At 45.0% G+C, this 22593-nt stretch overlaps 4 protein-coding genes across 8 annotated transcripts in view; 1 reads left to right on the top strand and 3 right to left on the bottom strand.

The window, feature by feature from the left end:
- nat10 (N-acetyltransferase 10) overlaps positions 1-8052 on the top strand; it is a 97541-nt gene extending 89489 nt beyond the window's left edge. The window contains exons 1-29 of one of the 5 annotated variants that reach the window (XM_062462492.1): positions 7-31; positions 363-480; positions 569-660; positions 742-913; positions 1007-1129; positions 1252-1313; positions 1521-1635; positions 1733-1840; positions 1953-2086; positions 2229-2322; positions 2413-2511; positions 2633-2769; positions 3276-3400; positions 3503-3653; positions 3755-3851; positions 3968-4084; positions 4176-4277; positions 4370-4444; positions 4559-4675; positions 5118-5251; positions 5602-5650; positions 5744-5840; positions 5930-6040; positions 6492-6664; positions 6780-6899; positions 6988-7086; positions 7396-7469; positions 7555-7635; positions 7719-8052. In XM_062462492.1, the coding sequence (XP_062318476.1) occupies positions 367-480; positions 569-660; positions 742-913; positions 1007-1129; positions 1252-1313; positions 1521-1635; positions 1733-1840; positions 1953-2086; positions 2229-2322; positions 2413-2511; positions 2633-2769; positions 3276-3400; positions 3503-3653; positions 3755-3851; positions 3968-4084; positions 4176-4277; positions 4370-4444; positions 4559-4675; positions 5118-5251; positions 5602-5650; positions 5744-5840; positions 5930-6040; positions 6492-6664; positions 6780-6899; positions 6988-7086; positions 7396-7469; positions 7555-7635; positions 7719-7842 (3096 nt within the window). In that variant the 5' untranslated portion in view covers positions 7-31; positions 363-366 and the 3' untranslated portion in view covers positions 7843-8052. Of the gene's footprint in view, positions 1-6; positions 204-362; positions 481-566; positions 661-741; positions 914-1006; positions 1130-1251; positions 1314-1520; positions 1636-1732; positions 1841-1952; positions 2087-2228; positions 2323-2412; positions 2512-2632; positions 2770-3275; positions 3401-3502; positions 3654-3754; positions 3852-3967; positions 4085-4175; positions 4278-4369; positions 4445-4558; positions 4676-5117; positions 5252-5601; positions 5651-5743; positions 5841-5929; positions 6041-6491; positions 6665-6779; positions 6900-6987; positions 7087-7395; positions 7470-7554; positions 7636-7718 lie in introns of those variants that run through there. The other 4 variants (XM_062462490.1, XM_062462491.1, XM_062462488.1 and 1 more) reach the window with 4 other exon arrangements.
- Positions 1-22593, bottom strand: part of LOC134021547 (cytochrome c oxidase subunit 5A, mitochondrial-like) — a 55678-nt gene that overhangs the window by 2455 nt on the left and 30630 nt on the right. The window lies entirely within an intron of this gene.
- On the bottom strand, positions 8582-11862 carry adal (adenosine deaminase-like). The gene is made up of 10 exons (XM_062462483.1): positions 11706-11862; positions 11496-11626; positions 11287-11347; positions 11097-11184; positions 10933-11014; positions 10395-10521; positions 10083-10163; positions 9359-9497; positions 9183-9283; positions 8582-9094 (listed from the first exon to the last, which is right to left on the bottom strand). The coding sequence occupies exons 1-10, from the start codon at positions 11748-11750 to the stop codon at positions 8903-8905; spliced, it is 1047 nt and encodes a 348-aa protein (XP_062318467.1). The 5' UTR covers positions 11751-11862; the 3' UTR covers positions 8582-8902.
- On the bottom strand, positions 11958-22295 carry LOC134021539 (tyrosine-protein kinase CSK-like). Its single transcript, XM_062462482.1, has 13 exons — positions 21822-22295; positions 16673-16764; positions 16411-16524; positions 16151-16263; positions 15302-15521; positions 14703-14796; positions 14517-14582; positions 14256-14355; positions 14048-14138; positions 13884-13957; positions 13320-13515; positions 13128-13214; positions 11958-13000 (listed from the first exon to the last, which is right to left on the bottom strand). Exons 2-13 carry the CDS (start codon positions 16682-16684, stop codon positions 12818-12820), a joined length of 1350 nt encoding a protein of 449 aa, XP_062318466.1. The 5' UTR covers positions 16685-16764; positions 21822-22295; the 3' UTR covers positions 11958-12817.

The raw sequence follows: 22593 nt of genomic DNA, 5'->3' as shown, positions 1-22593 counted from the left end.
TCAGGGGTCCTTTTTCTTCACCCGTCCCCACGTGAGTGTATCTGCAGCATGACGTCTGGCATGTAAACTGTAGCTCACAAATGTAAACTGGTTTTCTTACAAATTTACGTTACTTGTTGGATGGTGAGTTCACAGTATTACAGCGTATAATTACGTTTGTGGAGAAATACTTTTAAAACCATCTTGGGATTCTGTAGTGCTAGGTATGATATAAACTTTTGTAATGTAAGACTACATTGAGCTAGCTAGCTATTTTTCTAAGCTACACCGGCGAGTTGACACGTTTTTTAAATTAGAAACCTACACAATGTTATTCCTTACTGTGGATTGAATTTGCATTTTCTAAATCTATTCTGAATAAGAATCATGGCCACATTTCGAAAGAAGGTGGATAACCGGATCCGTGTGCAGATAGAGAATGGAGTGTCTCTGCAGCACCGTACCATGTTTGTGGTGGTTGGGGATCATGGAAAAGACCAGGTACTTGGCTAAAACTTCAATTTGTCTTCCCTTGGAGATATACAATTGGTCTTGAACTCTAACTTCATTCCATCCTAATTTCATCTAGGTTGTCATCTTGCATCACATGTTGTCCAAAGCTTCAGTCAGAGCCAGACCATCTGTTCTCTGGTGCTACAAAAAAGAGCTGGGATTTAGCAGGTAAATAACCTATTGCTAACTGTGTGTAATGTACATAGATGTGTTACTATGTCGGTGTTAATCTGTTGTGGTGTTGCCCAGCAACCGTAAGAAGCGCATGAGGCAGCTGCAGAAGAAGATCAAAACCGGAACTTTGAACCTGAAGCAGGATGACCCGTTTGAGCTCTTCATTGCTGCGACCAACATCCGCTACTGTTATTACAACGAGACACACAAGATCCTGGGTAACACATATGGCATGTGCGTCCTTCAGGTAAGTCCCACATTGACGTGACTGACAGGCGTGTTGTCGTGTTCCAGTTCATCCACCTGGAGTGTACTGATCCTGGTCATCTCTTTCCCAAAGGACTTTGAAGCTCTCACTCCCAATCTTCTGGCCAGAACCATTGAGACAGTAGAAGGAGGGGGCATAGTGGTCATCCTGCTCAGGACTATGAACTCCCTCAAGCAGCTGTACACAATGACAATGGTAAACCCCTCCGGTTCAGCCTTCAGATGGGATGTCCTCACTGTACTGTTTACGGACCTTATTAGGCTCTCAGCCCCTGTATGAGTAAGCTCAGCTTTGTTGTAATTTTGTTGTCCAACCAGGATGTCCATTCTCGGTACAGAACCGAGGCCCATCAAGATGTGGTGGGAAGATTCAATGAAAGGTCAGCTATAGCTGAATTGTTGTTCCTGTTAAATATGTTATGTTGAACTACGCATTGGCCATAAAACAGTAGCGATATGTACAGCGATACACTTGGTAATAAGAAAATAGTTATATAAAATGTAATTTTTTTCAGTTATGTCGCCAAGCCCTACGTTGAACTCTAGGGGTCATGCAGTGACATGAATCACTCTTGCTTGTTTCCCAGGTTCATCTTATCTCTTTCATCCTGCAAAACCTGCGTCGTCATTGATGACCAGCTCAACGTCCTTCCCGTCTCCAGCCACATTGCCAATATCAAGCCTGTCCCTCCCAAGACTCAGGTAGGCACGTGTGCTTCAAAACATCCCATGCTGAAGATGTCAATCATTGGCATTGAAATGACAATCTGACCCCCCCCCCCCCCCATTTTTTTTTCAGGAGGACAGCCTGTCTCCACGGGAACAGGAGTTGAAGGAGTTGAAAGAGTCTCTGCATGACACGCAGCCTGTTGGTGTGCTTGTGGACAGCTGCAAGACAATGGACCAGGTACATTGATCCTCTAAGACTATAGTCACATCTTGGGATCACTCCCAGAACACCCGTCAATCATCTCCATGTTGACTCCATCCTGATTTTACTCTCCCTCTTCTCCCGTCAGGCCAAGGGGGTGCTGAAGTTCATCGAGGCCATCTCAGAGAAGACCCTGAGGAGCACCGTGGCCCTGACAGCTGCCCGTGGAAGGGGCAAGTCTGCTGCACTGGGATTGGCTGTGGCGGGAGCAGTGGCTTTTGGGTAAGGTTTTCCTCTGCTTCACCAGTTCCATGAGTTTCTACAGTGATGCAGTCTAGCAGCAAATACTCTGGATCTTTTGTGTACGGTGCTCCCCTGCCTTGTTGTTGTTGTAATGGGCACTTTTTTCTATCTCTCCCCACAGGTACTCCAACATCTTTATAACCTCACCCAGCCCAGACAACCTGCACACCCTGTTCGAATTCATCTTCAAAGGTTTTGATGGCCTACAGTACCAGGTAATCCCTCAGGCCCGTTCTCTAAATGTAGTTCCAGTGGAAATCCCACAAGGCTTACTGTGTCGATTCATGTCTCTGTCCCACCAACAGGAGCACCTGGATTATGAGATCATCCAGTCTTTGAACCCAGAATTCAACAAAGCAGTGGTACGCGTCAACATCTTCAAAGAACATCGGCAGACCATACAGGTTAGCAGGCGCGGGCTGTCATCACCACTCGCTATGTTGTGTGCGAGAACTCTTGTATTTATTTGTTCTGACGTGTGTGTTGGCGGGAGTATGTGAACTGTGTTGACCTTCCGCCCGACAGTACATCCACCCTGCTGACGCGGTGAAGCTGGGGCAGGCAGAGCTGCTGGTCATAGACGAGGCTGCCGCCATCCCCCTCCCCCTGGTCAAGAAGCTGCTGGGACCTTACCTCGTCTTCATGGCCTCCACCATCAATGGGTGAGGAGCGAGTTTACAGCAGGGGTCCAAAACATCTCAGACCTCACCACAAGTAAAATAGACGCTGACGTTATTCATGACAAATTATGATATCAGATTAACGATTTTATTTAAAGTTGTAAGTCTTTGTACAAGAATTTCAGAATATTTTACTATTTGGAATGTTCCCCTTTTGCTTGAGTGACAGCATGCATTCAAACTGGCATGGACTCTATACTGTGTGCACAACTTGATGATCCCAGCATGATTTGACAGTATTCCAGAGAGCTTCTTGTGATGTCACAGAATGCTGGGTTTTCCTAGTCTGCACTTCTCCCAGTTAATGTTCAGTGTGGTGTCAGACTTCTGGACCGTACTGTATTTGTACAGAGGATAACTGGATGCTGATCTGTGGGCATCTGTAATGCCCAGTCAAATAGTTTCTAGCAAGCTCTGGAGCTTTCTAAACAAATATTCATTTAGATTTGGTTCACTCATTCTGAATCTTTGACTCCTCCCTCTGTCAGGTACGAGGGCACAGGTTGTTCCCTTTCCCTGAAGCTGATTCAGCAGCTGAGGCAGCAGAGCTCAGACAGCCAGCAGAGTCTGTCAGCTGAGAACAGGAACACCAACACAACCAGGCTGGCAGCAGGTGAGCCACCCAGCCAACCAGCACCGCTCTTCAGGGAACCCTCCGTGTTGATTGGTTAGGAAAACGGTTTGTGCTTAATGTGAATCTGTCCTGTTCCTGCAGCCCGCTCCCTTCACGAGGTGTCTCTGCACGAGTCCATTCGGTACGCCCCGGGAGACCCCGTAGAGAAGTGGCTGAATGAGATCCTGTGTCTGGACTGCATGAACATCCCCAGGGTTCTCTCTGGCTGTCCCCTGCCTCAGACATGTGACCTGTATCCTCCAGTGACGCCATCTCACATGCTAGCATGTCTTGTTTTATGTACCGATTCCGTTCCCCCTTTCGGTGTTGTGTTCCTAAGCGCCGGTTGTGCAGATACTACGTAAACAGAGACACTCTCTTCTGCTACCACAAAGCGTCGGAGGCCTTCCTGCAGAGACTCATGGCCCTCTATGTGGCATCGCACTATAAGGTGAGGGGACCTTATAAAGAGCCTGAAGGGTCTACTGTGTACCAAACGTTTGGAACTTAAGCACTGTCGATGTTGGCCTCCTTCTGCACGTTAGACCATGACTCTCCTGCTTTCAGAACACCCCCAATGACCTGCAGCTGCTGTCTGACGCCCCGGCGCACCACCTCTTCTGCCTGCTGCCTCCTGTCCCCCCCACACAGAACTCTCTACCAGAGGTCCTGGCAGTGGTGCAGGTGAGACATGTGTACGCTCTCTACTGAGCTGGAAACTGTGTGTGTGTCTCGATGTGGGACCATGGTCAACATTTCTCCTGGTGCCCCGCAGGTGTGTCTGGAGGGAGAGATCTCTCGCCAGTCCATCCTCAACAGCCTGTCCAGAGGGAAGAAGGCCTCGGGCGACCTCATCCCCTGGACTGTGTCTGAGCAGGTAGGCACACGGCCAGTTAGTGTTACGCTGCATTCAGCGCTCTGCCACGCATCCATACCAGTATGACCCATACGCTGTCCTGCTTTTGCCAGTTCCAAGATCCAGAGTTTGGCAGTCTCTCCGGAGGCAGGGTGGTCCGCATCGCTGTCAACCCAGACTATCAAGGGGTGAGTCCTTCAGAGAAGCGTTCTTCCTCCTCTAGCAGTGACAGATGTGTTCATGGTGACACTGAATATGAGGTGTCCACTGAGTAGTGGTTGATTTTGTGTGTGTGCGTGTAGATGGGTTATGGCACCAGGGCCCTGCAGCAGTTGCAGCTGTACTATGAGGGCCGGTTCCCCTTCATGGATGAGAACTCCCAGACTGCTACCAGTGAGATCACCTCAGTCAGCAGTGAGGTAACTACACATTGAACTTTTAATGGGGGATGACAGAGAAAGCGAAGCATTCCGTGACATCACAAGCAGCTCTCTGGAATATGATCTAATCAGGAGTCAGGTGGCTGAGCGGTTAAAAAGTCGGGCTAGTAACCAGAAGGTCGCTGGTTCGATTCCCGGCCGTGCAAAAATGACGTTGTGTCCTTGGGCAAGGCACATCACCCTACTTGCCTCGGGAGAATGTCCCTGTACTTACTGTAAGTCGCTCAGGATAAGAGCGTCTGTTAAATGACTAAATGTAAATGTAATCATGCTGGGATCATCAGGTCGTGGAGTCCATGCTCAGGTGCAACATACAAAATACTAAGCTATTCTGGAATCCATGTAAATTTGTTAAAGATTCAGCTTTTGATAAGACCTGATTTATTCATTTTCATTGAAACATCAACTGTGTTGTGTGTAGGCTGTCAGTCTCCTGGCCGAGGTGCTGTCCCCCAGGAAGGACCTCCCGCCTCTCCTGCTGAAGCTGACTGAGAGGAGGGCAGAGAGGCTGGACTACCTGGGGGTCTCCTACGGCCTCACCTCCCAGCTGCTCAGGTACGTGCTAGAGACATCCCAAGTCTGGGCTGAGGAGCTCCAGAGCTAGGATAGCTAGGGCAGTAGCTGCCATCAACCATGAATAGTAGTCCACCATCTCTCTTGGAAGTCGCTTTGGATAAAAGCATCTGCTTGATTAATAAATGTAAATGTATTGTTGCACTTTGGGGATTTTATTTGACTGTTTCGATTTTGTTATTTTTTCCATGTGTTGCATTTAGTAAACTTGGTGTTTGCTAGTGCTCGTTGTTTGTGTTTTTGTGGCTGTATGTACAGTGTATTTGTCTTGAAGCTACACCAGAATTGCTCTCCTGGGACAATAACGATGTATTGATTGATCTACTTGACAGGTTCTGGAAGAAAGCTGGCTTCATCCCAGTGTATTTACGCCAGACTCCTGTAAGTAGCTTGCTGCAAGTCCAAATGAATCCCGTCTTATTATTCACACCGCGGTGATGCTCCCTCTGAACTCTGGTGTTTGTTTTCCCCCAGAATGACCTGACGGGGGAGCACTCATGTGTGATGCTGAAGGAGCTGAACACAGAGGAGGCTCCTGACCAGGGCCAGTGGCTGGCTGCGTTCTGGAAGGGTGAGGCTCTGTTCCCACTGGGCACCTCTCATGCCACTCCTCTATATGGAGCCCCCGTAGATCAATGTCATCACTTGTCTCCCCTGCAGACTTCCGCAGGCGCTTCCTGGCCCTGCTGTCGTTCCAGTTCAGCAGCTTCAGCCCCAGCATGGCCCTCAACATCCTCCAGAACAAGAATGCCAAGCAGGACCCCCCTTATAGTAAGACTAGGAGTCAGGTGGCTGAGTGGTTAGGGAATCGGGCTAGTAATCTGAAGGTTGCCAGTTCGATTCCTGGCTGTGTCAAATGACGTTGTGTCCTTGGGCAAGGCACTTCACCCTACTTGCCTTGGGGGGAATGTCCCTGTACTTACTGTAAGTCGCTCTGGATAAGAGCGTCTGCTAAATGTAAATGTAACTCTCCACTGTATTGTTTTGTTTATTACCATTTGTCACAAGGACAGGTACTCTGGAATTATTTGGTCCTGCTCCTTATGACAATTCCTACCGGCCTATCTAAACCTGGATTAAATCCATGCCTGTAATTAAGTCCTAACCTATGAGCTACTATACGTAGGCAAGAATTTGAAATGTAGTGCTAAAGAATTCCCCTAAGAACAACCCAACCACAAAACTCAGTGTGACGAGCCTCTACCTGAACATCTGTCCACAGCGCTCAGCAGCTCCGAGCTGGCCGCCCAGTTCAGCCCCTACGACCTGAAGCGTTTGGAGATGTACTCCAGGAACATGGTGGACTACCATCTCATCATGGACCTGATCCCGGCCGTGGCCCGTGTGTTCTTCCTCAAGCAGCTGGGAGACGTGTCCTTCTCAGCGGCGCAGTGTGTGAGGAAGCCGGCGCCACACCGCACATCGTTAGGCGCTTTCCCGCCTTTATTATGGGATGTCTAGTGTAGTCCCTCGTTTGAGAGTGTGTGTGTGTGTCTGTGTGTTCCCCCAGGCGTTGTTGTTGGGAGTGGGGCTGCAGCACAAGTCTGTGGACACTCTAGAAGGGGAGATCAACCTTCCCAGCAGCCAGCTCATGGGCCTCTTCAACCGCCTCATTCGCAAAGTGGTTCAGGTGAGCAAAGGGAATTTAGACGTTTTTTAAAGAATCCACCGGTTGATTCACAGATTTGTCATTGGATCGTTATTTCTCTTCTCCCTAGTTCCTCAACAGAATCCAGGAGAAGGCCGTTGAGGCAGAGATGGTCACTTCCAAAGAAATTGAAATGGAGCCGACAGTGCGGTCACTAAATGAGGATCTGGTATGGGCTCCCCTTACAAACACATCGTTTACATACAAATGAGGGGGTCAGATGGCTAAGCGGTTAGGGAGTCGGGCTATTAATCAGAAGGTTGCCGGTTCGATTCCTGGCTATGAAAAAAGATGTAGTGTCCTTGGGCAAGGCACTTCACCCTACTTGCCTCGGGGAGAATGTCCATGTACTTACTGTAAGTCGCTCTGGAGAAGAGCATCTGCTAAATGACAAAATGTAAAATGTAATGTAAATATAGCAGCCCAAAGGTCCCAGTTAGAACGCAATGAAAAGTAACTGAGCTTTTGTCCATCTCAGAATGAGGCGGCCAAGGAGTTTGACGAGAAGCACAAACAGGATATGGAGAAGGTCAAGGAGATGGACCTGGCACAGTGAGTACGCAGGAAGGGGAAAGGAGCATCGGGCAGTCACTTGTGGAGCCTCCTGCTGTAGTCAACTCTTCCCGTCGTCATGCAGGTACACGATCCGTGGAGACGACGAGGAATGGGACCAGGTGTTGCAGAAAGCAGGGAGCCCGACCATCATCAGCATCAAAACGTGAGAAGAGGGGAGAAGAAAAATGGTGTGTGGACAAAGTATAGTCTGTGTTGAGCGTCTCCTAACGTTGTCCTTTCTTACAGTGACAAGAAGAGGAAGCTGGATGGAGGCAACAAGGGGGCCAGCCAGGGAGACTCACCGCACGGGAAACTGAAGAGGAGGAGCAAAGACAAAGACAAGAAAGGCAAATTTGGGAAGAGGGCGTGAGGTTGGAACAAACAATCCTGTAACCGAGGACTGGACAGTGGGCCGAGGACCTGCAGCCCTCTCTGTGGTGTCTGGGTTTGAGAAGGAGAGAATGGACTTGCTTATGTTCCAGTGGATGAGAAGCTTCAGAGTGGACATATTTTGCAAAAAATATTTTTCTTTTTTATGAACGACATTGTATTCTGTAACACATTTGTTCCGCTGAATGGACGGTAAGCTGTACATTTCTGTTTAATATTTAACCGTGTTGCAGAAATAAATAAGTCTATTCAAGAAGTGTACTTATCGTCACTGTATTTCGTGAACGAGTTCTTAGAAATCCTTCACTTGTTTTGTAAGTATGATTAGAAGGCAGAGTATTCTGTTTTATAACTTGGCATTAGCAGAAACAAAATGTACCTTGTCCTTAGGCATTTAGTAGTGTCATAAGGGCAATTACACTGTCTTGTAGAAGGTAACTTTGCAGGAACCCTCTGGCTCAATGGGTAAACGTGTACCATTGAGTCTATTGCCAAACATGGTACCCCTGGTTCAAATCTCGCTCCAACCAAATGATAATTAATTTAACTGATATCAATTAAGTAATATATATGTTTGTGGCCGTTTAAGAGGTTTTAACGCCTTAAATTTAAAGTTCAGAATTTTAGACTTTTTAAGACCCCTGTGAATCCTTTGACTACGTAATCGTGATTTGCCCTTTGCAACAGTACGCTGAAGCAGCCAATCCACAAACCAAAAGTTCTAGTTAATCATTATTTATTAAGAGCTTCAAACTGTTTAAAAACAACAAACATCTTTACACCTCCCTCCCTTCTAATATAAAAGGATTTGGACAATATCCTCTACTCACACCAAGTACACCTACGGGGTAGAACAGTGTTCAAATACACCTGATTCAAATGAATGGTTGTTACCAGGCTTCTGCATAGCTAGAAAACGACCCATTCATTTGAATCAGGTGTGTTGGCGCAAGGACACGTCTACATACAGGACAGGGGGGTCCCTAAGGACCATGGTCAAGAACCACTGCGGTAGATGATTACTAAAAAAACTACAACTTTTAGCGAAGTACTGCTGGCCTCAGCTCGGTCCACCTCTCCTTCAGCTGATCCTTCAGGGCGTCCGGGGCGAAGCTACAGTCTATGGCCTGCTGGGACAGCTTCCACATGGCTTCGTGACTCAGCCCAAAGGTGGAGGCAGCCCGCTGGTACTCCAGAGAGAGGTTTGTGCAGAAGACTCCCTTGTCGTCAGTCTGAAAAAGGCCAGAGGACAACGATGCCATGCTTGCACTTTACCCTGTTAGTCCCTGTGCCAGGGTTGCAAGTATAAAGCAGACTTACACAGATCACACAGGGGTGTCCTGACTGGTACCAATAAGGGAAGTGGTGTTGGGAATAGGATGCCACCGTTTGACCCTTGACGTTAGAGGTCAGACATAATTCTGTAAAAAAGAAAACAAAAAGGTAGTGTTATCCCACTTATATTTTTCCTTTATAAAAAAAAAAGTGTTTCTTACCCAGAGGTATGTTGTTCTTCTGAACCTTATCAACAAGGCTCTGGGACCCGCCCATTTCAGGGTGTAAAAATGTACCATGACCAATCCTGTGAGGTGGAATGTTGAGCAGCAAATCAGACTCCTCCATCTGAGAGGGGACCTTGAACAAACAATGGAGCACTTATCAAAATCACTGGTCAGATGGTCAGACATGTCAAGTAGAAGTACACATACTCATGTTGAAAAGAGTACAGTACAGTAACAAAGTATTTACTTCCCATGTCTGCTACAGTGTAACTACAGTGTAACTAGTGTAGTAACGTCATAACAAACATGTAATAAATTATCAAAGGGGTTAGTATGTGTGTTTTGTATGAAATTAGTTAAGAGGAAATTAGCAAAGGGGTTAGTATGTGTTTTGCATGAAATTAGCAAAGGGGTTAGTATGTGTGTTTTGGATGAAATTAGCAAAGAGGAAATTAGCAAAGGGTTTAGTATGTGTGTTTTGGATGAAATTAGCAAAGGGGTTAGTATGTGTGTTTTGGATTAAATTAGCAAAGAGTATGTGTGTTTTGGATTGAAATTAGCAAAGGGGTTAGTATGTGTGTTTTGGATTAAATTAGCAAAGGGGTTAGTATGTGTGTTTTGGATGAAATTACCAAAGGGGAAATTAGATTTTACTGGGGCACAGCAGATTTATACTGTAAAAAGGGTATAGCAACGCCCCTGGTATTTGGTTACTCACCTCTGACATGTGCAGTGCTAGTTTCAGCCCACTGTGCTTGGCTTTCTCCAAGGCAGGCAGTAGATCTTTGCCATGGCCAACCTTTTGGCGGGAAAACGGTTTTACTCTTTTACAAACACCCGTGTGTGAGCGTTGGAACACTTGTGTGTGAGCGTTGGAACACCCGTGTGTGAGCGTTGGAACACCCGTGTGAGAGCGTTGGAACACCCGTGTGAGAGCGTTGGAACACCCGTGTGAGAGCGTTGGAACACCCGTGTGAGAGCGTTGGAACACCCGTGTGAGAGCGTTTGCCAGAGGCAGTGTCCCCCTCACCGTTGGATCTCCGCTCAGGTCAAGTCCGACCACCAAACCGCTAGTGGACAGCATGAATTCCTCTGCCAGTTTGACAGTCTCCATAGCCACTTCAGTACCATTCCTGCGGTCAACAGCTACAAGGAACCTTATAAAAGAAACTTGAGTTAAACCCATGTCTACGTACAACCAGGATTCGAATTACGGTGGGGGCTTGACCCCCCGAAATTAAGACTTGGAGTCCACCCCATCGGGGGGGTCGATACATTTATATATCGTTCTTACCTGTAATCCTAATTATTACTTTACACCCTGGAGAAGAAGTTGACCCCCCCGATTTTCATTGTATAATTCGCACTCTGGTTAGTGTGTGTGTTTTGGATAAAATGACCAAAGGGGTTTGTATGTGTGTTTTGGGGTAAATGACCAAAGGGGTTAGCATGTGTGTTTTGGATGAAATGACCAAAGGGGTTAGTATGTGTGTTTTGGGGTAAATGACCAAAGGGGTTAGCATAATAACATAATTATCCAAACGACTGAAATTGGATTGGCTGCCTACCTGACTTCAGTGTCAACTCCCTCCTTTTTACACTGGTGAATGGCCTCAATGATTGTTTCCACGTAGTTTTTTTTGGTCAATCCTAAATAATACAAAGTGATTCAGAGTAACCACCATACAGAACACCACACATTTAAGTAATGAGTAACTTTTAAGCTCCTTGCCAGTGTTTTTCTCCTCTCTTGGTGTACTTCTCAATTCTAGATACTTTACTCCATCATCTGCAAACTCCTTTATGACATCTTTTGCAACCTGGAATATGAACGGAAGTTTCATGTAGCTATAGTAAAAAATATATCGTTGTAATACTGATTCGTGACATAATAGACTAAGGGCACCCACGGTCTACTTTACCATTAAAATATCCTCTTCTGAATCCACTAACTGATGAATTACTTTGAATACCTGAAAACATCTGAAAACGAAAATGTTACAGGTCAAAGTCAAATGAGTAGGCTACAGCTAACTGTCAAACAAATAATGTTCACGAGTAAATTACAATAGTTAATCCACATCCTGGATTCCGGCCCAGTGCAGTGGTAATCCTATTATAGCCTACGCACTCCTCCAGCGTCCTGCGTTGTCCACTTTGAATAGCTGTCATGCTGTGTCCAATGTTGAGATGAGGTTTGCGGGCGATGAGTTTCTCGATTGTGGCGAAACTTATAGAACCGTTGAGGTGGGCATGCAGCTCCTGAGACAAACAAGTGTGGATGGTTTTAACACTGATGACCACTTAACTAACTAATTCAATGCTTCCAATGTTTACTCACCACCTTTGGCAGCTCTCGGTAAAAAGCATCAGCTTCTGTCTCCATTCTTTCGTGGCTGTGCCTGTGACGTTAAGTACTCTGCGTGTTGCTTTGTTTTTGTGTCCATTTCCTTGTTGCACCAGTGCGCAGCACATAAACAATTCCGACTCGCTCTTGCAACCAATACAGTAGTTCCTCCTTGCAAGGCAGTTTTTTTTGTCAACGTATTTATTTTATTTTTTTACAATTTGTTTTAAGACAAACACAAAAATGCACGTTTTCTTGTTTTATTTAAAGTGGAATGATTTAATAATTATAATTAGGACAAAATGAACATCAGTAGAAATAAGATTTTTCATCCACATGCACTCTATTCCTATTGGCTCCCACCAACTTCCTTGTACTCACCACTGCTGAAATCAGAAAATGTCGTATGTCTGTATATTTACCATGAACGTAAATATATACCATTTAGGATTAAACCAATTCCAACCCCTTATACCTCTCCTGAAATGTTAAAATATATCCTTAGCAAGACAAATGATTTGTGATTTTCAAGTTTAAATGCTTCCTTTGAGATGAAAAATGGTCATAGAGTGAACACATATAAAGCAAATAAAAAGTACAAAACATAAAAATGTAAAAAAAATAAAACGAATTAAGTTGAGGAGCATCTCTGTTCAGGAGGCACTTTGGCACAGATTGATACACTAGTTAGTTACACATTCACTTGCACTGCATATCAGAGACGGAATGTGTAGTGCCCTACTAGTACCACAAATCAGTGTCTACAAAGTAGATTTGACACAGCAGAACTTGTCTAGTACTTGTACTACTAGTATTGACACACCCTGAGGTAAGGGTTTCAACTCAGAAGATGTAAAAAGTTAAATGTGGCAAACATCAACATAAAGATACATTTTACAACCCAGGTCTGCCTGAAACCCATTCAACCAATTAAAACGTTCGAAACAAAACAAAAAAAGTTTTCCTCTTGAAGATATGAAGAAAGGGAGCTTCTGCAGTCCTTGAGATCTGGTGCACATCTCGGGCTATGGTCAAAAGAGTCCAATAAAAAAAATGGAGGACAGTTTTCTCAAACCTCTCTGGTGCTGTTGCCCCCCCTCCCCCTTCTACAGGTAAAGCTCCTTGGCTCTGATATTCTCCATTGTCTCCTTTAGCAAACGGAAACATGGGCGCACCACAGGGTCCAGGATCCAGCACTGCTTCATGACTTTATACACCGCCTCAGGGCAACCATCCGGGGCATCCATCACGTATCCCTTTTCTACGCGAGGCACTACCTCCTTAAGTGGCTATGGAGAGGATGATGGAAAAAGTAGATAGCAAAATTAAAAGTAGAAAATGAGGCAGAGAGCAATAACATACAATGTGGAAAGGAATCGTGAGAAACTCAATTATATCGGAGACAGTGGTACTTACAATTCTTGGGTACGGCACCCGCCCAAACGAGTAGATCTCCCACAACAGTATTCCAAAACTCCACACGTCTGATTTGGTGGAGAATTTCTACCCATAGACAAAGAAAAAATGCAGTGTACCAGAGAATCACATTCAATGCACATAGAACAGTCTTACCAATGGTATAAAATCAACATTAAAATTGAGTCGTACCTTTTCCCTCAGGGCCTCTGGTGAGGTCCACTTGACTGGCAGTTTGGCAGTGTCCTGTGTTGAGGAGGCCTCCTTGGTCAGACCGAAGTCGCTGACCTTGGCAATGTTGTCCTCTGACACGAGCACATTACGAGCTGCCAGGTCTCGGTGGATAAAGTTGTTGTTCTCCAGGTACTCCATCGCTTCACACACGTCCCTACAGAAGACAGGCAAGGCAGAGCCAGGATCAACTAGGGGTGGGAATCTTTTGGTACCTCACAATTCGAATCGATTCTTGGGGGGTCACGATTCGATTAAAAATCGATTCCCGATTTTTAAAATCAAATTTCGATTTGAATCGATGTGAATCGCTAGAAGACTGAATCGCGATTCATATGTGAATCGATTTTTTCCCCCTACCCCTAGAATCAACATTTCACCACACTTCAGAATGATAAAACCAATGTTACGTTTGATGTGTCAGGTTGACAGTAAAACCTGACACATCAAACGTAACATTGGTTTTTATCACCGACCGAAACAAAAAGGCCAGTCTTTATGATACTGATTTACAGACACACTCACAGTGAGAACTTCAGGAGAGAATCCCCCCCAAGCACTGTCCGACCTCTGGAGCGCAGGTAGTCCACGAGACTTCCCTGGAAATGAACAAACAGGAGATCAGTGCTTTTCGTTAGGGATTCTATATCTTGTTGTATTGTATTTACTATAGATTCCATTTGATCTACCTTAGCCATGTATTCAGTGACTATAAACAGGCTTCCCTTTTCCTCTAAAATCACTCCTAACAGCTGGACCAGGTTGTTGTGTCTCAGTTGCCTGCAAGCAGGAAGAAAAGCATTCACTTTTGTTGATGGAACTCCAAATACTCAAAATCTTGAGTTATTTTTGATGGGAAAAAGTGGTCAAAGACCAGTGGCCTGGGATGCAACTCACGTCATGACTGAAGCTTCAGCGATGAAGGCCTGCGCCGTGGCGTCATGCTTGATGCACTTCACAGCTACTTTCGTGCCTCTGTAATCTCCCACCATGACATCTGAAAGAAAGACATCAGTTAGAGTAACTGCAGGATTTTTTTCAGTCACTGAAAAAGCAGAGAGCTTTGTTAGTAAGAACAAGAACAATCCCAGTACCACATCGTGGTATTGTCACATAACCAATTTCAACAGCCAGTGGAGGAAAAAAAAGACAGCTTACCTCCAAACTCTCCTTTTCCTATGGACTGAAGAACATTGAGCTCTTTTCTGTTCAGCAACCAGCCACCTGAGAAATGGATGGATACATATGGTTTCCCTTTTTTAAATGAGTTACAGCCCACCAGCCAAAAAACTGCTTCCTTAGTGATTGGCTCAGAGTGTAGCAGACTGAATATGCTGGTCTTACTCCTGGAGAACTCATCCTGTGCTGCCACTGTCCCCTCCTCCAGTTTGGGCTTGATCAGTTTGGTACACAAGCCATCCGCATCTTTGGTGTAGTGCTGCATACAGATGGTAGCACAGAAACTTTAAACAGCAAACCTTATCAGTGCATAAAGATTTAGGCTTCAGTGGGAGACCAAAAATGGTGGTGTTAGAAATTGAAACTAACACTAATTTGCCAGTACTTTCTCATGACCAAGAGGGGGCAGCATGGTCAAGAACATCGAAGTAAGTCCATCAAGTCGGTTGTGTTTCTTGTATGGCCAGTTTTAATTTTAAACACATTTTCTGATCATTATTTTAGTAACTACAGAAATACAAGATGGGCCTTGAAATTGAAACCCTAGTTTCAGAGGTTCAATGATCTCTAACGTACCGCTCACTCTTCCTCTTTGTCACTTCCTGTTCATTATTTGTTCCAGGAACTACAGTATAAGTGAGCTATGGGGTAAGACAATGGTTTGAGGACCTCATTAAAAGGTTAATCACATTGCACATCGATGCGTACACACTCAGGCTACACTGGCGCTATTCCACAACTGGCAACAAATCTAATTTCCTCACCTCAACCAACTGCATGAGGTTCTCAAAGTACGCTTCCTCATCGATGCTGAGCTTGCCGTCGAGGTAGATGATGCGGTAGTGCTCCACCTTGCCTTCGCAGCTCACACACAGGGTGTAGTCCCCGGGGTAGTTTGTGCTCTCTCGCACCAGGTATAGGCCAGTCTCCGGAGGGTGCAGCAACAGTTCTGCCTGGTCCCGAGTTATCTTCCCATGGAACCATCTGGAAGGGGTGAGACACACCGTTATAAACGGGGGTACAGCTAGGGGCACACTAGTGGACTGGCATCAGAATACTAGCTCTGTTGTACATGCGCACGCGCGCGCACACACACACACGCACGCACGCACGCACACACAAAACTCTCCCCAGTGACAGAGAAATACCAGTGAGAGCACATAGGTTAAACTAATAGTTACACATACACAGATTAACACAAGCACAAAACAAAAGACAGATCCACAGAAGTTCACGCACTCCTATTCTTAGAAACTCTTTTGGCTAAATTGGGAGGTTCTTCATTGCCAGTGTCTGAACGGAAACAACAGGAAGCTGTGCAGAGTGCACAAACAGCCGAGCGGGAAACAGAGACAAGTGCACTGCAATTACAGGGCTGTAGAGCCAGGACTCAACCCAGCCCGGCCCAGCTGTGGTTTACATCCACTTCACAGTGGCAACCCTGCCACGACAAACAGGCCATCTGCCTTCTCTAACTACACTATATCAAGAGGGAGTGCAAAGTCAATGATGCCAGACAAATTCAATGGGCCGTGTATGCCCCTAATGAATTGAAATAGAGAAATGTACATGGCAACAGTTACGATGAGATATAAAATCATGTCTGTACTCACGGCATTAAACTCAGTTTTCCCCCTGACTTGACGCACTCCCTTTTCTGAACGTAGTTTGCAGGGATGGTTCCTTCTTGGCCTGTTGTGTTTTTGGCTTTGTACCAGTTATGGTCCTGAAAGACAAGATGTGTCCCCACAGCTCTTAGGAAACACAACGCAAAGAAACAACATTTCTAGAAGATTCTATAGGACAGCAGTTAAAAGTTCACACATTTTCTGTATCTGAATAAACTTCAAATGCATTATCAACATCAGATTACCTTTGTGACCATAATGATAGTCAGAACATCGCCTTTATTGAAAGGCAGATCCTGTCCCGTTGTACCCTTGAAGTTATACTTGGCCACGCACTCTGTGCCCTGCGGCCATGGTGTCTTGAGACAAAAGGAAAACCAGAGAGCTTTTTAACAGTTAATATACAATCAACCATCTAATCTAAAGTCGGTAATAAATGGCCCATTTTCTCACTGCCAACATTATTTGCGTTACCCCTTACACAGGTGTTACTGCAGTGTGCCTCACCTGAAGTTCCATTACACTTGACGAGGGGGGGCGGTGGTGTCCGCTCACAGGGAACCCACACTGGTTACTACCATCAGACCCGACACACACACCTACAGGAACACAAGACACACAGTATCACACTGGTTACTACCATCAGACCCGACACACACACCTACAGGAACACAACACACACAGTATCACACTGGTTACTACCATCAGACCCGACACACACACCTACAGGAACACAAGACACACAGTATCAGTAAACGGCATGCAGCGGCACACACTCTTACTGTCTGATCCAGACAGTGTACATGGCAGGACACAAGCACGTTTTATTTTCACAGTACCGAAGAGCAGGTTGTCAAATCTAGTGAAGTACCTTGCCATGGTGGAGGAGAGGAATGTGTCTGAGTAGTATCGCTGGGCAAAGGCCAAAAATAACCTGCAGCTACAGAAAGCAGAAGTAGCTGGGTTTTTTTCTCACTTTCACAACTCGGGGGAGCTGTTTTCCATGACGTCCTCATTGTGACTATGTTGAAGTCAGAGCGGGCTCACCAATGGGTTGGACAAGACATATATAGGCAATATTTTATACTATGAACTTATGCTATCATAGGGTTGTGTAGCCTTTGTTTCCTGAATGAACTAACCCAATACATACAAAACAGGCACGTTGATTCTCTACACCCCACTGATGCCTCAAGATAGAACTCTTGAGTTCTGGAATGTAAACTTGAGGTAGCATCATTACAGAAAAAACCTCAACATATGTGTTCTCTCTAAGCCAAATATAGACCACAGAAAAGAAAGGCTGGAGTGTACGTGGCAAAAGCGAACTATAGTTCCTTTGACCTTTGACTACTGATATTTACGTAAAGAACAAAAAAGAATGACAGTTGAGAGGCACACGGTGAATAGCCAGTGTATTAAGTAATTCCACAATATACAACTTCCCCTCGACTTCAGTTCCCATAGAGAGGCAGTGGAAGCCAGCGGTCAGAGCTCAGGGGCAGATCTGGCTCCAGAACGTGCATCCAGTGCCATCACATGAGGTCACATCCTCCAACCATGTCCACACACCACTGGCTCAGAGGATGTTCTGTACGAAAGCCCAGACTGTGCTTCATGATTTGATGGGGTTGGGTCAGGGTGACCAAAAAACAGAGCCAGTATCTGCATTCATATCACTGTTACGGCAACTGGTCAGAGAGATATACGGTACTTCCCTTTCAAAACACACACGCTTCCTCCACTGTCACTACGACAGCCTAAATTTAAACAGAGCCTGAGTCAGATCTTCAACAGTTGCCAGTGGGTAGGTCGATACTCGATAGTAGGAACAATCAAACAGGTCTAAAAAAAAAAAAAAAACTGTCTCCATGTTGTGAAGACTAGCTGGAACACATTCCCACATCCCTGGGCCTAGCTGTGACACCAGTGGAACAACCATTGCCTCTCTAATGAAGAAAAATGAATGACTCAGAGGTGTGCTGGCATTTTGCATTGTTGAGGGACTGATTTAGCTGTAAAATAAGTCGCCCAACCTTCCCACACACAGAATCCCAGCCAAACAGACGCTGTGTCAGCAGAGAAGAAAAACAATTAACCAACTGCTTTGGACAATCCACAGAAAATCTATGCATTAGCTGCAATAAGGAACTTAGCTACACTGCTGGCATTGATATCCATTGGGTGTGTTTGGGCAAAGTCTCCCATTTAAGAGTGATGTCACCACACAGGAAATCCATAAACACAGGCCAAGTCTGGTTTGGGGGATTCTTCTCCATTAGGCCAGTGAATACATCAGTGTGTCAAGGCAGGTCACCAGGCCAGAGCATGAGTGAACAGGACAGGATTCAGCTTGTCCTGGTGTCACATAACAGATAAGGACATCGGACATTTCCAGAAGGCTCCGTGTGAAGCTCCAGCTTTCTCTTTTCAGAGGGGAGACAGGGCCGTCTTTGTGGTCCTGTTCCCGCTGACAATCAGCTCCCGGCTGCCCGGGGGGGGGGGGGGGGGGGGGCATCATCACTCACTTCAGACACAGTCAGACACACTTCAGTTCAGGTCTGGAGATAACTAGCTGTTGTAAAACATTTTATCTGAAAAGGTGCCTTCGTTACATGTCAATAACACTTTTCATTCTTGAATACCAGTGAGAGGGTACTGAATGCAGAAAGTCTGCATTAGGATGAATGTAGCCGAGCTGTAGCTAAAAGCTCTGCGTGACATCATCATAGCAGGAACCAGGAAACTAGCTTCAGTGACAGACTGGCCATGGAGACATGATGTGCCCTGTGATACAGCACAAAGAAAGTAGTGCACATGACAAGAACACACGATAAAAGACAAAAACAGAAATCAAGAAGAAGAAAAAAGCCAGTGGAGGGCATAACCTTACAAATATCTCAGCTATTGCTCCAGCCATTCCTCTCCAAGCATTTAAAGCAAACTGAATGATCAACATTTTATTTCAATAAGTCAATTGTCTTGTGTCGGCTTCGTTTTCTAACAGTGTAGAGTTTGTTCAAACTGAGGAACTTCAACAGCAGTGTAAGTGCTGCTGCAAGATGAGACAGGTTTAAAGAATTCCGTTCACGCAACTTGTTGCAGTCTGTTCTATGATGTCCTTGCCCTGAACAACATAAAACATTACTAAACCCATGGACAACATTCTTTAGTTGGTGATGGTAAAGATTTCTCAATATAGTGATCCTAGCCAGACAGAGAGTGTTACCCAGATTCTTAAGTTACTTGTTAAGTAGAACAAACAGATACAAAAATAACTACAGATTAGAGTCTACACTACAGACTACTAAAGAACTACAGAAGTAAAAATGGTCAGCCATTAAATGCCCCAAAATCTTCCAACAGTGGTCTGTAATGGCTACTGTGGACCTGGTGCTCACACATAAACAACTCCTAAACCATCATGCAATTAGGCCCAGTGTGTCCTTCTACTCCTACCCCGCCCCCCAACCAGCCCTGCGGGGGGTCTGGGTAGCCAGCCTCTCATCCTGCCCCTGCGGGCTGAGGATGCACTGCAGCCGGCTTTGATGCTGCCGTGGGCCTGTTATCATCAGCATTACAGCAGCAGCAGGGTAGAAGCCAAGTGGCAGAACACAGAGATAGGGCGAGAGATGGGAAAATGAGCGAGGGGCAGGAAAGCGAGAGAGAACGAGAGAGACTGGTGAAGGGGCCGAGTGACAGAGCGTGTCACAGGTCCATCCAGCTGGGCCTGACAGCCTGCAGATGTTCCTGTGGAGCCAAAGGAGGAGGAAATCAACATGGCCCCAGGGACAACAGCTGGACTCTGCCGTACCTAAGTGCCTCCCTTACTCTACAGTTAACTCCAGGGAAAGAATAGAGAAAACCCTGTGTGACTGAACAGTGCTGTTTCATTGTCCTATGAAGTATGAACTGCAGGAAATGGTTAGAAATGCAAACCAAGCAGACTTTTTTTTAAGATTAAAAAAAAAATATATATATATATATATATATATATATATATATATATATACACAAAGTTGAAAATTCACAAAGTGAATTTTGGTGTTGCGACCACAAACCAAGACTCATATAAGCTAAGTTTAACCCTTGTGAGCAGCTTCCATTTCAGGCTAACAGAATGAAATTGTTAACCAAGCACGGGAATGTCCCTGTATAAATGGCATGAGTCTGAAAACCAAGCACATTACTGTCAAATTTGCATGTGATGGCTAACATTAGCCAAACCACACAAAAGAGGTCTTGACTAAACTTTCCATAGTACTCTACACTGACAGAAGCGTTACGGTCTCCTAGAGCAATACCTGAGCTCTAACAGCAAACAAGGAAATAGTGACAGTGAGTTATAGAAATGCCCACAAATGTACCCAATAATGCCCCAAAACACTCGATCAAAGTTTAGGCCTACACTAGTAAACATACAAATTGCATGGTAAATGTAGACAGATTTCCAAGTCACCAGACGTGAGTAAGAAGCTGCAGCCTCTGCCTGAATGTTGGTGTTTTGTCTATCTGGCTGTCCTGAGAACTGGAGAATTACACTACACTATCGCCAGGGTAACAGTAACTTCTGTGTGAAAAAGAAGCTTCCGCTGTACTCCAGTTTTGCAGATCTGCATGGGGAACAGTTTTAGTCATCATGATTTCATCCGGGCTCATTCTAGTCTCTGAGCAACTTTTTAAATCATTCAGCCATAGAGGAGTCCTCTATAAGTGAGTACAATGCCCTCTATGCTGGCATTTGTCTAAAAAGGAAGGGTCAATGACCTGTCTGAACTACTGCCTCGAGGCTGCAAGAGCATTTCCAAACCAGCTAGCCAGCTATTTCTTGGCACCTTCAAATTCTTTATTTGTATTTATTGATGAAAATTCCAGAAAAGACTTCCAATGAGTGTATAGCAAAATTATTCCAAGTTAAGAACATTAGTACCACATCCATACTTTACATCTGTATGTCCATCTATTCTCGAGGTTCATGGTTGAAGTTCAGTGACAAGACTCACCAGACATCCACAAGCTGAATTTTGATCAATTCCCTGCCTCTACATTTTGGGGCCTTATGGTTGGCAAATCAACTAGCTAGGTGAGCTCGGCATGAGGCGCTGGGAGCCAGAGAAGTGGTTTTAACAGAGGCTGGTTAGAAGACTTAACAACTAGACAAGCAAATAAGCAGGGAAAGTGATATGCATTTCCACAGAGAGGAAGAGAGTATGTCTGTGTGTGAGTGCATGTCTTCTGTTTGTGTGCCACTTCCACTGGTATTACCCCTTTCGCCAGGCAGCTAGGCTGGTTATTGGCCTATTTTATTGGTATGGTGTCACCTCCTAGCATGGTTCTGAATCATTGAGCATCATGATGTAGTGTAGGCATGGACAAAGGGCATGTAATGTAATGTCATCTGTAATTGGGATGGATAGTGATCAGATATTTTACATGCGGCTCAATGGCGCTATGGTATTACCGTAGGTGATTCTATATATCAAAAACAGGCCCATAATCAAGGGTTGAAATACTGTTTGATTAGAGGGGATGTTATAAACGGATATCCAACAACGAGCAATACAACAGAACAAAATAAAACTTGTTAAATATGTTAAATGAAAAATATAAATACGTTTGTTGGCACTTAAATATAACTGCAAGATAATTATCATACCTTTGAGGAGGTGGTGTGCAATATTGCAAGAAGACAATTAGCCCTATTGTACGACGTCCGTTTTCAAGTGCTCTACATCCATTGGAAAGGAACCAGATGTAACTCTTGAAAGAAATGTTCGCTCGTTTACACAGCAAGCGATCGTTGCTAATGCGGTAGTTAAAACAGCATGCAGTGGGGTTAATTCAGAGTTGTAAGCTGATGTTTAGTCTGTTAAGACGATCCCGGTAATGCAATATCCACCCTTGATCTTGGTGAGGAAGGCGGATATCGTCAACGTTTCACTGTCCGCCGAATGTAGTCAAACTAGCAAAAAGTTACAACAATGCGTAGATATCTCGAAATGCAACACTCGTGCCCCATGCTACTGCTATGATGTTTCGGTAACGTTGGTCGGTCTAGGGTAGGAAATAAACTGAGTCCGCCAAAAGGGGCAGTGAAGAGAAAACTTCCAGATAGAAATGTACGCACGTTGCCAGTTTGAGAGCTACTGTCACACTCTAGGTTCCATATTTCTATCTGCAACGTTTTGGACGTTTTGCCCCACCTTGATGTGTTGTTTCGCGCATGCGTTGCACTTAATTATCTGTGGAAAGGGAATCAAATAAACTCAATAGAATGAATACCCATTATTAAAATATAAACCAAAAATAATTTAAATGTAATAAAATGAGCCCAGCTTATACAGAATCAGTCTCTTCAACGTGTTTATTTTTTCCAAATTTGAACAATAACGCAACATGTGGATAGAAACAGCAGTTTACAAATGTCT

The sequence above is a fragment of the Osmerus eperlanus genome, chromosome 5, assembly GCF_963692335.1.
Source record: "Osmerus eperlanus chromosome 5, fOsmEpe2.1, whole genome shotgun sequence".
NCBI lineage: Eukaryota > Metazoa > Chordata > Actinopteri > Osmeriformes > Osmeridae > Osmerus > Osmerus eperlanus.
This window is presented reverse-complemented; position numbering and strand designations above follow the sequence as displayed.